The sequence below is a fragment of the Notothenia rossii genome, assembly GCF_949606895.1.
Source record: "Notothenia rossii genome assembly, chromosome: 6".
Taxonomy (NCBI): Eukaryota; Metazoa; Chordata; class Actinopteri; order Perciformes; family Nototheniidae; genus Notothenia; species Notothenia rossii.
The window spans coordinates 70,938,046-70,954,331 of record NC_136909.1 but is presented as its reverse complement, the minus strand read 5'-3'; the positions used below and the strand labels follow the sequence as shown (position 1 = coordinate 70,954,331).

Here is a 16,286-nt window from a genome sequence, read left to right as displayed (position 1 = left end):
AACAATATTATAGCTAAAACTCTGAGTTGTGTGCACAGTTTTGAAAAATAAATGCAGCATTGATGCCAGGGTAAACCAGAATGCTGCACAATTGAATTATTGCACAAACCATTGTACTGTTGAGTCAGTATTGCACAGTCGGTGATATAAATGAATGATGGGCTTATAGCAGTTTATAGCTGGAAATGAGTACAAGAATCAGTCTACCAGATGGTTTAGTAGTACTCTTGAAACACGAGATACAACTGAATATACTGTCCTTTTTGGATCCCACACAGATCCCTGCTGTCATATCTCTGAACGTATACTGACTCAGCTCTCTATCTTAGCTGATCTGTGAGGGTTTTTTATGGCTTTGTGACTCAAAAAGTCCATCAGTAGCCTGGAAAGCTTAATACGTTACAAATGAGCTTTGTTCAGTCCTATTCCTCAGACTGTCCCATTCAGATTGGCACAGTAAGTCTCCCTGACTCAAGATGAATAAGAAACCACATAAACCTCACTTTGAAGGTGCAGTAGGTGTTTTATTTTTAATCAGAGTGCCAATTATTTGTGGCTCAGAACACTGGAAAGGTGTTCTTGATGGTGTTCAAAAGACTATCAAGCAAAAAAAAAGGGAGACGGGGATTGGAATAAAAGGCAGAAAATGCTTATAATTGTATTATAATTGCACAATTGCCTTCATAATATTAGTGACTGTCAACCAATTAAACCCCTGTTTACGTCTTGCGTCAGTGAGCCAAAATACTCAAAGCAAAGACAGAAAGGTTGCTTTTTGATGGATAACAAATTTGGAGTATCTCCGTTATCGTGAGAAATATGTAGTAAATATTGACTACACAAACCCAGACTGTTTGAGATGTTTTGTAGTACAGCTGTGAAACATATCAGCGCCTTTACCAGAAAACCTTTTCAAGCAACTACATATTTTTCGACAATTCAGTCTAGTGGGTTTCCCTTTGGTCTATTATTCATATCATATACTTCAAGCATTTCAAGATGATAGCAGGCTCTGCATTTCAGAGGTTTAGGTGTTTGAGGTAGCAAGGACACATGTAAGGTTGTTTCTGTTCAATAACACCAAATCAAAGACAATTACTGGTTGATTACATCCAATCAGAGCCATGCTTCCAGTAATAGGGTAATTATGTTCACTGCCGGTGATTGTATGTACTTGGCAATTCAAATCAAGTCAGCGTCTTTGTCTTGAGTATTCAGAAGTGTGAACTGTACAAAAATAACCTTACAAGTAGGTTTTCACACTCTCATGTAGTGATGCAGTGATCTGACTTTGCCTGCCTGGTATGACTCTTCAGTTTCAGGTCCAGTGTTAATGTATTCATTAGCTGTACGTTTAACTGTGTGGAAGTGACTAGGACCTTTATTTTAAATGCAAGGAAGGTCCTACTTAAACCTTGCTTTACTAACGTTGTCAAACAAAACTTAACCAAAGAAATATAGAGGTATTAATTTATTGAATTGCTGTTTATTAAAAAAAAAAAGACAATTGTACACCAGCAACTTGATAAAAGTATTTTAAGGAATTGTAATTCAGATGCAGCAAAAAGTTGGTCAAAACTACAAAAGGCATTACAATTCCATATAGTGCATAAAGTATATAAAAATATAATTTAATTGAATATATCCACCCCATATGGTTTAGCTATATTTCAGTCCCTATCGGTCCAATATCCCATATCATTTGAAATGCATACCCTCATGTTTTTAAAAAAAAGCATGACTCTTCATCTGATGAAGTTTAAACTGACTTTCCTTTGCAACTTTAGATGAACTTCTGTCCCTAGATAAACAGACCATGCAGTAACCCTAATGAAAAGTGGAGCTTACCTTTCATGATTGCGGTAGTGTGGTCCAAAGGTCCCCGCTCTGTGGTCCCCAGGCTGCATTGCGTCTGCATTCTGTGCTCCTGACTGCAGACAGCAGCACAAGAACACTGACTGTTTTTTGTAGACAGGTTTTGCATGGATCAATGACCAGCCACACCTTTCACGTCCAAGTATTAAATGGGAAGGGGGGGGGGGAGGAGTCTATGCTTACTCAGGCAAATAAAAGTGGAGTCAATTCATCAATAAGCGGGTCAACACCTCCCATAGGCCGTCTTTGGGAGGAGAGGACCGGGTTCATGTTGCATTATGCACCTCTCAACTTCAGGGCAAAGCCAAATCAATTCTCACAGCTCAACCTTACCCACAATAAATAATGTGGACACTTTCCCTGTGAGACACAGCCCATGAATATTAAAACAGTTCATATTAAAGAAGTGCTGATATATCACTGCCATCCAGAACACCATCTTCCACTTCAGCAGTCCTCTAATAGTGATTTAATTGTTGCCCTAATCTACAGGGCACTGCACTCCTTTCTAAATATAGATCAGAGATAAAAACAAGAGCCAAAGCTTTGGGGCAAAGAAACATAGAATGAACACAGTGAGCATGATTCACACACAAGATACTGATACAAATCATAACTCACTTGCCAGTACTATTTGTTGACATGATCGGTTTATTTTCATAAAAACAGGTCTAAAAGAGATGTATCATTTAGACTTTAAAAGTGCTGGTGAAACCAATAAGGTTAACAATGACTCAGGTCCATTAGTCATTGAAGTGAGTCAGCTATTAGTTACACCTACTGCAAGTTGTCATTCTAAGACCCGTCAACATTGGTGTTGAAAAACAAAACCAAACAGACTTTTCTTACAGCAGTTATGATGATCTATCAAACACTGTTGTAACATTTAGGGCTGTGGTATTTGCCACTTGTACATAAAAGGTCCATTGGTAACACAATGTATTTAGCTACTGTGTGAATAAACTGTTTGATTTTACAATAGGTTACTTTCTTGGAGAACAAATGACATTACTTTTATGGTAACATTATGCCTCTGTTCCTTAAACACAATTATAGATTGTTATATGAATGACCGGATCTATGTTTTTTTCCGGGTGATTTTTCATTTCTCCATGCATTCCAAACAATGACATTAGTATGAGGTAAATTGCTAGCACACAACCTTGTGTTCAGGCAGTGGTGCACTTCTGACTCTTGCGGTCGAAACAAGTATTACATCAACAAACACTTTTTTACATGGTGATAATAATGGACAAGCAAACATTATCATGGCAATATATTTTGTTCAACTTGTTTTACTCGTATTTTTGGTTTCGACTAGAACGTGTTTATATTACAAAGTAAAACACATTATTTTCTCATACCGTCCATCAAAATTCGACAGAGCTAGGAATGAGTCCGCCCGGGGGCGTCCAAAGGTCGCAATCAATTTAGGCGCATATTGCTTGTGATGGATTTAGCATTCTCTACTTACAAATGACTTCTCCACTGGCTTATTTACATAAAACACAAGTCTCAAAGAAGGTCTAATATTATTCAAATCTGAAAGAAATCACACCAAAATTCCAACAGCTTTTTCCTCAACACTTTATCCATATATCTCAAGAACATGAAGAGATTTTAATGAGCAAGTCTCCAGGTTTCTTGTGGTCATTGAACTCATTATACAAACTATGAAAAAGTGGAATTGAGATTGTATCATCCTTTATATCCCCTTGGCTCTTTTCATACACATGTGTTATACTATTGCATATGAAACCAAACCAAAAAAAAGTGTGTTTAAACTGAATTTTCATTAATTCTCTATAAGTTAAGTTCTCTCCTGTGTCCATCTTAAAAATAGGAATACTCTTTCTTTTCACCTTTAATATGTAATGGATAGCTCAGCCTAGAAACAGTGTGACAGGCCACTGCTGATTGGCCAGTGCAGGAGGAACTCTAGACCAGTAAAAAAGTCACATTCATACATTTTTATTTTAGACATTAGGAAACATTTTATATCTCATTACTCAGTGTTCCATTAGAGACATTTGCATATGCTAAAAATAAAGGGCAATTGGTGCTGTAGAATAAATGTTATTTCAGTCAGGGGGAAACATCACCTTTTGGGAAATCGGCACCCTGTAGTTGTAGTCGCCAAAGGCCCCTGTGATTTCTTAAGGGTATATTTATTATTCACCTGCCATTATTGGTAAGGTTGACACACAGCTGTAGGGTAGCCAGAATCTCGGTGGATGAGAGGACCCGCTGATTCTATTATGTGTCAACATCTTGAACCTGCTCCAGTGAAAATAAAATCGGCATATTCTGTCATCTTTTCTGGCCAGATGTAAGTGCCCTTAATTATCTTAGCCAATCTTAGATATTCCCTTTTTAGTTTTGCTGACGAATCAAAACAAGTGTCATGCATAGTCCCTCCTCTGTTGCGCTGCTATTAATATTAAAAGGCACCTTGAGAAAGCAGGAAAATGGCCCTACAAAGGTACTTTTATTCTCATAATAGTTTTCACAGAATGTGTTATGGACCTTTTTCTCTAACACGTAAATGATCAAATCTGTTCTGCTTTGACATGATTACAGACATCAGATTAATTCTAATCCGTGACTAAACAGTCTTATAATTCATATAAATAAAACATGTTTTATGAAAAAACACACTTCAATAATCTTTGCCCAATTTGTCTAAAGGCATATGGTGTAAATGGTTATCCCATGTTGCGAGGGCAATATTCCGCTCCATGCATATCAAAGTCCTGAGGGTTGTCTGACATTTGCCATTTGAAAGACAAAAGTGATTGCACCTTCTGAATATTTATGGCCAATTATTTCGCTGAGATGTGGGGTGTGAGGACTAGGTGAGGATCGAGTTCAGGCCACCTCGAGGCTACGTATATGGCCCTCTGATAGCGTTAGATAACTGTGATGGCGATGCATGTGCTGGTTGTGATATGATACAAATGGTGTTTGTTAAAAGCACACAGAGTTAGTGAACATTTTCTCAGCATTTTTACATGCTTGCTCATCACATGCAGATCGGATTCAGCTTTAGTGGGATCACAAAGTGGAAAGGACAGAACAACATGCACTAAAGTGTTCCCTCCTCAGTTTCAAAAGGTTCAGCATGACTGACAATATTTGAACTTGATGGCTTTAGTCAGAAGTCTGAACTCCTTGGAACAGCAAAATAACGTTTTTTATGTGTTCTCGTTTTCATTTATTCATGTTTGTTAATCATAAAACCCAACAGATGTGCCTGCTTGGTATGAAACATGAGGGGATCAACTGTGATCGATGCTCTGTTAAAATCACATACTGCAGCAATGGAGGTTTTACTGCAGAATAGTTGCAAGAGAGAGAAAGTCTTTAGCTGCGGCATCCATTCGCCCCTCCTTCTCTTCTCTCCTCCCTTCTTCTGGTCCTTTCAGTTCATCTCACCTCTTATGCAATAAAGACAGAGTTAACTGGGGCAGTGTGCTGGTGCACGTCTGCATACTGTATTCATTTAGGCCAACACAATAGGACTGTTGTGCACCACCACAACCTTACATGTCCAGTTTCATATTTCATATAAGTTATTCCTTGGGTTCAATAATAGGGAATGTTTTTTATAGAGAAAATATGAACAACATTTGCTTCACTCCAGTAAAAATAAAAGCAGAAATGCAGTAGCAAATGAGAGCAGTGGGGAATGTTTTAGCTTGAGGCCACCTGCATTCCCATAGTCCCAGTGTGTGTGTCGGGATATAAATAGAGTTGCTCCACCACCAGAAAGCGCTGCTATAGGATGGATGCCAGTCGTCGCCTCAGTGCAGCCTAAACCACCCCGACCCAGCCCCTGTTCTGGGTGACCCCTGACTGCCTGGAAAACTAGCATGCCAAAGTTTCAACAATGGACTTGTTGTTAAAACCTGACAAGCGTCATACATTTTGCTGCAGTGGGTGTTGGACGCACATGCACAACAAGCTTAAATTCCTGCATTATGTGTATGCTCATGCAGCTAAAGGTACATCCAGATTCCTTAAATAATTGCTTTAGATTCAGTGATTGATGCACTTTTCACTTTCTGCACAAAGATTACGTTCGTTCCGGTTGTAGGATTTAAACGTGAGGCTGGATTCGTTTTATCTTCACAGCTCAGAGCCAGGTAGTTTCCTACATGCATATGAATGATGCAAAAATATCAAATAGCAATATTAATGAAAATAATCAGCGGGTGTATTTCACTGTATGATAGCCTTCAGGGGATTGTCCTGCCCTGCCCTGATACACTCCTGACTGACAGCCTGGAAGTATTTACTGACTATTGTACTGCATGTACCCGTCTGTGTTTGAGAACAATTTAAAAAACAAATATAGGAGAGAAAGGGTGGGGCCTTAGAAGATGTCCTTAAGTATAGGCGTTTTAACTGGCCATGTGCCAAAGTAGAGTTTATGGAGTAATCTTGCTCGTGCATGCAGACGATTTAATTTCTAGCTCATGCTCTCTCCTATATTATTAAAGAATAAATGCATTTTGTTTGGAACATGCAAACAGGCATGTAACTCACCCCAATACCAAAGTTAAAAACTCATGTATTCAAGTTCAGTGTGCAATGAATAAATCATACGTGTGAATAAAGTGTCGGATAAATGTTTGTGAGCTAACCCCCTTAATACATTCAAAATGCATTGTATTTTGCTGTTGCGACATTTTCTTTCTTTTGATCATTATTACCTGAACCTTTTCATAAACAATACACTACTCTATGTTCTTCTGATGTCTCCAATTATTCTCAACAATCATTTATGTTTTGTAATGTAGGCTGTTAACGTTAGATAAGTGCCATCTTATTTCAATAATTATGCTCTTGATGAAGCTCACAGTTGGTTTTGTAGCAAGTGAATATTTCGTTTTTGAAAACAGAAAGGATAGGTGTCATGGTGGCCGCTGGGTATTTATCCATGTGCCTGTTTTAAATGTTTCTGTTTGATTGTGCTTCAAGCAGGGCTCACCTGATTTATGAGGATTATTTGAATTGCACAAATCCAACAAGGGTGTGTCTCCAAGTTTTTCTGTTGATGTCTTATGAGAGTGTTCTGTAATAGTCAACAATGTAAGTCCAGAAATGAACAGCAGGTATACCGATTTAATCACAAAAAAACAGACATTTCAATTCAATGCTGATTCTGAATATGCCTGATTTGTACTCCAACTGGCTGACATCCATACGATAAAACAAGATAAGATTTATGAAGATAAAATAAGATATTTAAAAAAATCAAAATAACATACAGCAATCATACAGTACTCACACATTGCCCAGTGCTTGTTGTAGACACACCATAGTCGTCCTCAGGCAGTCTCATAAACAAAGGATAAACATGTTGAGGATCTGGTAAGGATTCTCAAAAGTATTGTTCAATTATTATGCACCCACAGGTAACTGCTTTCTTGTAAAATGCTTCCAATAATACGACGGCAAGAGCTTACTTTCCCTCATCTTTATTTCAACTTGATACCATGGATGTCAGTTCAGTGGCTCTCTAATGAGGCGCCTGCAGAGGAAATCTGTTCAATAAGAATTACACTGGAATAAAACAATATATTGTGTAATGTTTTTTTATTACTTTGATGGATATTTAAGGTGGAAAAGAACAATCTAATTCAGACTCAATACATCAAGTATTTGTTCTGCCAGACATTTAATACCGAAACCAGTTATATATACTGCACATCTTAGAGCTGTGTTAGTCTAAAAGAGTTTGTCATAATAAATTATTGTACACCTTCAAACGATGTCCCCTCTTTTATCAAGTGCCACATATAATGGGTTTGATTTGCAAATCATTACTCATTATGCTCAAAGAAGAAAGCACTTCCTGTTAATCACTGGCAGGGATATCTGTGAGCCTTTTTTTCATCTCCAACTTCAATTAACAGCTTTTCTATGATAGATACAATTATGGACTCCACACCTCCATTTCATATTCAAAGACGAGATGAAATACTAAAACAGTGTTTAAAGTAGCAACAATTAACCATATTGTCTCTTTAAAAGGCTCTCCAACACCCTGCAGATCGTCACATTCATTGCCATTTGTTCTGCTCTTCTTTTTACCCAAGTGGTTTTGTGTGTAAAAAAGCTTGGTGATGTTCACTCTTAATTGTATACATTTAGTTTAATTCAACATATAAACATGTTGCTGTGTTGGCGGGGACATAGATACACACAATACCCACGAAATTATCCATTTATGTACATCGAAGACTAGATCAAATAATCAGAGGGCAAAGATAAATAACAACAGAGTCAGATCACTTAATAACAAACCAACACTTTATTTAAGACACAGTGATATTTTACAGTTCATGGATTCACTTCTTGCTAAAATGATTTTTTTACAGAAAACCTAGGTGCACCATTGAAATATTGTTTACCATTATTGGAATAAACACTAAAATACTTTCCGGAGCTGATGAATTTACAGTATTCACCACGACAACTGCAGAGATATGTACAGAAACATGGGATTTAAATTTTTCCAAACAGGTTACTTTTGTCAGCTTGAATAAATAATGTCAGTGTGTGCTTCCATTTGTAATTCTTGACACAATGTGTTCTCCCTGAACGGATTTTCTTTTCAGCTCTCACTCTCAAGACCAACTGTATGTGCGTGACAAACACTGCCGAAAACAGAAGGTTAAAATCCTTGACATCAATCTATGTAATGTTTCTTCAAAACAGTGAAAAATGTTACAGTAAAAGAGAAACCATATAGCATGGCAGAAAAACAAGTTTTCCCTTTTTTAAGCAGACATTTTCATTTCGTTAGAATGCTTCACAGTTCACACCAAGGCCCATACCGGTGGAAAAAGCAACTAAAATCCCACTGATGTAGAAAATACAATATTAAAGATCAGTGAGTAACTCGGGTGATTCAAAGCGGTCATGACACCTTGCCACAGCTCACCTGGACCGTTTCAAATAACAGCGCTAAACTAACAGATCAGAGCAGCGAGGCGTGAATCTGCAGGCTTTCAATCTCACTGTAGCAAACGGCTTAAAAAAACGTTACATTCAAGACTTCTTCATAAAAGGCTGCGACTGTCTTGATGTGGCGTTGTAGCAAAGAAACATGAGGTCAGAACATCAGTTCCACACGGAGACTGAGACATAGTTAAAATTCATAATAACTGCATGTAGAAAGTCTGGTAGCAGCATGCTAGTGGGTGTTTATTTGCGGCAAACAGAATATTACAGGATGGATAAAGGCGTGAAATAATGTACATGTCACACCTTTTCCCTGCAGATGCAGAGGCTTTTTTGAAGGAGTGCGATACAAATGTCATACAAAATGTGCATGTGTATATATTTCATTTCCAACTATGGAAAGTTATCCTTGGTTGATGAGCAGATAAAAACTGATGTGGTTGATTTAGCCGCACTCTTGCTCTTTGAGTTTCCCAAATGCACCTTTTATGGTGAATAATTACTTTCATTAGTTACTTCTAAAATGTTGTAAACCTTCCTCATGTCAAAAATATACATTCAAATTATGTTAATACAGTAAAATAGTTTCTGTTAGACTGATAGCTCTTTTTTTTAAGCTCAGAGAAAATATCAAGTCTTTAAAGATCATCAAAAGTACCATTGTTTTTCCATTAAAAATATCTTGATTACATCTTTGGAACCTTGTCCCTTTTCACTCCCAGTAATACCAAACTGTTATTTGTATCTGTACCTCTGCCTGTGCAATCTGAGCTGCGTTTATCCACAGTGAAAAGCGTGGGGTCAGCCAGCACTCTGTCGTTCCCTTTTTAAGCCTCGCTAACCTCTACTTTCCCTTTCACACTGTCCAGCACACATTAAGCCATCCGGACAAATCAATAAATTATAGTGCTTATTGTCACACATGGACAACTACGAAAATCACTTCAACATGTCGAGCAAATATACATATCTGCAGGTAAAAACTATTCCTCACAATGAGATGTGTGACAACGTCAAGTCCAAAAAGAAAAGTCAACACCTCTGTGAAGATGAGCCAAAGTTGCTACCAAACAACTTTGTTGTTTTATGCAGAGTAAATATGTTCCTGCTAGCAGTTCTTTTAATCAAAGGCTGTTTTTCTTGGAAACTTTCTATTCTAAAAGGTAATGTTTTTCAGGATATCTTCTCAAGAGCTCAGCGAACCTATGGTTCGTAAAATGTATTGTCTGTTCTTTCAGAAGCTTTGTTCAGGATCACTGCTAGCTCTCTTTCGATCAACACTGTGACGCACTTCAAGCAATGGAAAACAGGACCCTGAAACTTTCACTAACCTTTAAAGAAATCAATAGGAGCCGATCCAATGGAAAAGGAATCAAATGAAGCATGTGCAGCATTAACTGTTTCTTGCAGTCAAAATTCCTTTTAGTAAATCCTGAACTTAATTATTAATAACTTGCATTGTTCTTGAGTGTTGGTTACTGCTTGGCTCAGCTTTAACAGGTGTCGTCATTCTCAATGGTGACATACTGTACATCTTAAAACATTAACCTGAATATCTACATTCTACATACCTGTCAAGCATCTCTACTTATAGGATACATACATGTTTAGGTTTTAATATGCGAGACACTACAGAGAACTGTCCTATATTCCAGCTAGGGTTAAGAGACCAATTACTAAATACCTAAATATGAAATAAATAGCACGGATCATGAAGGAGCTCATCTCTAGTGAGTCATAAATACAGCAGAAGGCTATTATTGATAGTTTTAAACTACACATTTTCTCCCTTATTGATGTGCATACATTTGAGCACTATATTGTCAGTATTGTGGGTTGATGAAGAAGATTGTTTGCTTGATCGGAATAGTATCTATTTGTTTTAATACTAAAGTTAGCAGGACTGAGCTTTGCATGGTGCCTTCAGTTATGATATACTAATACTTGTCTATAGTGTTGCGTGAATTAGCCCCTACTGTCACATTGTCATCCTTCAACAGATTGTTGTTTACTGGATCATGGGATCGTCGTTGGGAGACACCAGACTCGGCCCGCTAACAAACGGCTGTGTTTTGCCCTCGTTGTAGACGGTGGCTCTGTTGGACACGGTGGTGAAGGACAGGTGGTCGTGCTCCAAGATGGCGAGGTGGTCCTGGGGCTTGTCCTTCTTCAGGTAGAAGATTTTCCTCAGCTGCTTCAGCTGCTGCAGCTCGCAGAAGGTCTCCAGCACCACCAGCATGACAATCAGACCCAGGATCAGGTACACTGATGACACAAAAAGCACAGGCAGGGGATTTAAAAAAATGGTATAGCTGCAGTAAGTAGTTTTATTAAATACCACCATATAAAAAGAAAACAAGAATAAACACATATCTTTTCATTACCCTGACAAGAAACACTTAGATTTAAGATGTTTTTGAGATCTTAACAGTGAGGTTTCTATGGGAGTTCAAACTATTTATACTTTTGTATTAATATAGGTTTTACCTTCTTTAGTGGTGCTATGGCTACTGTGGTTGTATTTATCCAGTTTAAAGTATTTTATCATTTCTCTATGCCATTGTATTAGGAAAAACACAACTAATGAATGTTTCACTATTGTCCAAATACCTGTTGTTTACATTCGCTGACACAAGAGGGCAGTGGCTAGCCTAACATGTTACCATAAATGGAGTGTGTGCTTTGTTGAATGGTAAGAGGAAAAAAAGAGTTTTAGACAATCACTGTTTAAGTATGTGTTGATCAGTGCCTGCAGCAGAATATTTCACTGACTGGCTTCCCCTTCAAACAGGCAAACAGGGGGGAAATCCCCCGTGAAAATCCCTAGCATCCCAAGGCGTGTTTAAGTCGGTGTTTAAACGGTTTTATTGTAAAACGACTATTGTAAAAGCACCTTTTTTACAGCACCAGTGAAAGGTTTTACTATATATTTGCATTCAAGCAATAGTCTTAAGATTGGGCTTTATTAAGAAGGCAGGACATATGTACACAGAATCAAGCTATACCTTACATGCAAAACACAAAAGCAATGGAAGTGCTAATCATCATGCAAAATCATAGCTCCAAAAGGTTTTGCAGATAGCGATGTCACTTCCGTTGTTCGTCACAGAGGAAGTAGTACAAATGTGTCTGGTGGTATTTTTGCAAACGAATACATTGCGTCAGAGCTTCCTCTCTGTTCCTGCTAAATAACGTCTCAATGGTGGTGTGTACAAACCTCCCACACACATGCAGGCGACAGCTCACTACAGCAGCATTCATCATTCATGCTGTACACCCACAGCCTGTGAAGAGTGCATGGGTTGAAATTGAATTTGACTTTTATTCTGGGCATTAATAGCTTTGACAGTGCTGCTAAAAGGAAGCTGAACAATCATGCAGAAAATGCAATCAATGCCTTGCTGCTCTCCATTAGGCCAGGCTAAGTTTTTCTCTGTCACTGCATTCTGTTTTCTAAACTTGCTGAACTAAAGGTATTAAGACGGGATGGAAAATGCAAAAAGGCTGTCAAAATGTTGCTTTATCAGCAGCATACCACAGTTAAAAAACTTACATTTGCTAAAAAAGTCTTTAGTTTAGATTAATAGCGGCCTATTTTAAATCAATAGTATAGCCTAAAAATAGCAATAGCAAAGCTGTAAAGTGCTGTAAAATGTATGTTATATCATCTCAGGTCAAACTGAGATAAAGCCACCACTATAATATGTACTACCATCTAGATCTGAAACAGGGACCTGCTAGTCTTGCTTCACCTAATTCTTATCGACCAGTATATGAATTTACAAAAAGGGTACCAATTATACCTGAATCCTATCTGTGTATCTGTTATTCTTAGACATGTGTTTACCATATTGAATATATAAAATAACAAATTCTTTACCACACATTTACAGTAAAGCACTAGTAAAGATCTGGTTGTGTCACACCCAGATCAAAGTTCACCATCATAAAACAGTCCATATGTGATACTCTTACACACCTTCACCGTAAATCATTTATTCTGAAACTGAGGAACTATTTATCACATTAATTAATCACACTATCATATATCGTACAGTGTTATGCACATTCTATATCTACATCTGTATAAGGGTTTGATTTGCTTGATGCTTCCTGTTTCTTCCAGTACAAACAGAGAAAGCAATATATTCTCTTTGCAACAGGAAGTGTTTATGAGAAATGTAATTCGACGTGCAGACACTAACACAGGCTCTGCTGTGTGCAAGTTGTCCTAATATATTGGCTCGCAGTATATATGATTTGACAACGATATGACAATGTTCAAAATGGTTCACAAAGAACCATGACAAACACCTTTATAAGGATTCAAATGGACTTGATGCCATGTCTTTTCCATGGAATTACAAAGAATAATGTCCACTCACCAGTGATGCCCACTTTGTAGAGTTCCCTGAACTTCTGATTGGTGGCCTCTCCAGGTACGTAGTCTCCCAGGCCGATGGTGCTGAGGGAAATAAAGCAGAAGTAGAAGGACTCCAGGAAGTTCCAGTTGTCCTCCAGCGCTGAGAAGATGGCGGCGGGGATGAGGAAGAAGCAAGAGACGGCCGTGGTGGCGAGGACGGTGGCATGGACGATGGCCACCAGAGGCTTGGACACGCCCCAGTGCCTGTGGAAGTACATGATGGGCCTGCGCGTGCTGAACACCATGATCCTTTGCACCACAGCAGTGAGGAAGAGGAGGGTGAAGGGGATGCCAATCACTGAGTAGATAATGCAGAATGCCTTCCCGCCGCTTGACAGTGGGGCTGTGTGACCGTAACCTGCAGGGAAAGAAAGCACACAGGAAATAAATGGGTGTAAACATCTTCACTCCATCTCACAAAACTGCATGTTGTTTCTGGTTTATTTAAACTTATCTGACTATGTTCCTGAACATCCAGAACAGGAAGTTAAATACAATTAGGGAACTAAACACAGTAACCGGCAATACCCAAGATGTAGGCTCTCTTAAAGCAGTTACAGGTAGATAGAGGATGATCTTTGAGAATAGGATTGTGTTGAAGAAAAAACCAACATGTTCTTGTGAAGTGGAACAAACAAGAGTGTAAAAGTGGTGTTTTCATGGTGTGTGTGTTTTGTGAGTAATCTATCTGTTGTAACTGTTGAGAAACAAAGGTATTAGAAAGTATTCCACAACAGTCCACATGTTTGATTCATCACAGTTGGTGGGACAAAATGAATAGCAAACCTATTCGGAATGGGACATTGCGATTAATAAAAACAAAATGTTTAAGACATTCAGAAAAAGACAGAGCTCTATCTGACCTACATATCTGTCAAGTCTCTGTTTAGCCGTCATCAGAATGTGTTGAGACGTATACAGGAAAGGCTTTAGTAGAGGTTATCACCAAAATCGTGTATGTTGAAACCTCCCAGATAACTGCAACTGCGCTCAGACTAAAGTTCTTCAGGTATCCTCCCTGACGTCTGCTGTCATTTTTTTGAGCATTGCTAGATAACAGAAAAACATCTATGCACAGTGCCATGCAAAATATGTGTAAATGACAAACTATTTGTTTAAAAGCTTGACCTAAACTAGAACATGTAATGCATGAGTTAGGTGATGATGTTGACATAGAAAACAGGTATACTATGCTCCTGTCCCTCACACTGGATGAAGGCTTGCCTCTGTCTGCAATACAGCAACATACTGTGCAAGAGGGCAGCTCATTTAATGTTGTCAAGAGGCAAGGCAGTGTTTACTGTGCCAAAAATTGTATACAAATATAGTATAGTATGTATTAAAAATGTTTTTTTAATACAAAAATAGTAGCAATTTGCTAATTTATGTTATATATTCCTAGGGACACATTTTTAGTTTCGATACCAGCTTAATTACATTCAGAAGGACATGTTTGTGTGGCCTAGCAGTGGTTTGGGTTCATTAGAGCCCCCCAGAAAACGATTTTTAGCCAAAACATTGGCCCACTTCAGACTAAATGTTGGTTGTAAACAAATGATATGTTGCTCTGCTCGCCTGGTCGGCTGCAGCATCACATGCACTTTCCTCGGGGACCAACACTTACCTGTGGTGGACAGCACGGTGCTCGCGAAAAACAGCGCAGAGGTGAAGTCCCAGTTCCAGTTATCTGAGGCGTTATTGAGGATGGAGACCCCATAATTACTGGCATCCAGGGCTTTCTTTAGAAACCTCTCCAGACGATCCTCGGATAGACACTCGTTTTCTTGGAGGAACTGTTTTTTAATGGTTCTCAGCTCCTGGCGCAGGAGGTCTTCGTAAGGCAACTCAACCGAAGAAAAGACCACAGCACCGAATACGAGATAAAGGACATACCCCAAGACTAGAGACACAAAATACCATGTCGATTTATGACTCTGTATCAACCGCACACATGAATTGCTAGCAAGAGACTGGAGCATTGTTGTACCTCGGGGTAACGTTACCGTTGTATATAAGTATATTACGAAACTAACGTTATCAATGTAGTGGCCTGGCGCGTTATATTACCTTAATAAAGAGCTATCCTCGAGAGAGGGATGTTGTTATATAGACAAAGCTCAAATGAGGATCCTCTCCCCCTCCACGAAACCTGCTGTGGGTTCTGAAGCGTTCAGGTGCCGTCGGACATATTAGTGTCATTGGATGAGAATAAGAGTATTTTACTATAGAAACTCCTCCATGCGATTGCACTTGCAACGTAAGATTGTTTTGGATGGCTTGAATAGACAAATAGATGTGAGATAATGCTTGTATAAAAGCACGAACAAAAATAGGCCACGTAAGGTTTCATCATCATCATCATCTTTTTTTTTTAAAGACATGCAAACACATCGTACTGGGACTGATTCATAAAATAATAAATACAAATCCGCAATTCTGTTTATGTACCGTTAATTTGTTTGTTTAGTCTATTTAAGAAAAAGAAACACGTATTAAAAGGTTCCTGCGTGTAGTTTTCCTATTTACAAGCTTTTATTGACCCTGAATGCATCAAGTGATGTGGCGGCGACGACAAAGGCCGGGCGTGTGACGTAAGAGTTTCCGTTCCTCTCCTCCCAGGTAGTCTTTTGACGTCTTTCGGTGTCTATTTAAAGCCATCGTTAACGTCCAGCCATTGTCACCGTCTCATCAGCTTTTGTTTTGTAACTAAAGAAAGTGATTAGCATAATGTAAAATGATACGCCCCGATACGTAGATATAAAGCAAGTTTAGAGGCATGCTGGGTTGTAGAGACAGGTGGCTTCAGTAAGAACTGAGCTCGGTTAAGTTAGAAACATATTGACGTATTTGAACTTGATGGATCCATAATTCATAAACATATTGTTGTTAAAACGACGACGGCGTCTTTTAATAACCGTAGTGAGGGAGACGGCGAGGAGCAACAACTGAATTTTCATCAAAACGAGCCGAGCTGAACAACTTGCATTGTTGTCTGTCTGCAGTCGGAGGAGAGACA

General features: G+C 38.6%; 1 protein-coding gene across 1 annotated transcript; it reads right to left on the bottom strand.

Moving 5' to 3' along the window:
* Positions 1-8,175: 8,175 nt before the first annotated feature.
* On the bottom strand, positions 8,176-16,286 carry kcnk1b (potassium channel, subfamily K, member 1b). Its single transcript, XM_079687936.1, has 3 exons — positions 14,895-16,286; positions 13,233-13,628; positions 8,176-11,112 (listed from the first exon to the last, which is right to left on the bottom strand). Exons 1-3 carry the CDS (start codon positions 15,247-15,249, stop codon positions 10,856-10,858), a joined length of 1,008 nt encoding a protein of 335 aa, XP_079544062.1. The 5' UTR covers positions 15,250-16,286; the 3' UTR covers positions 8,176-10,855.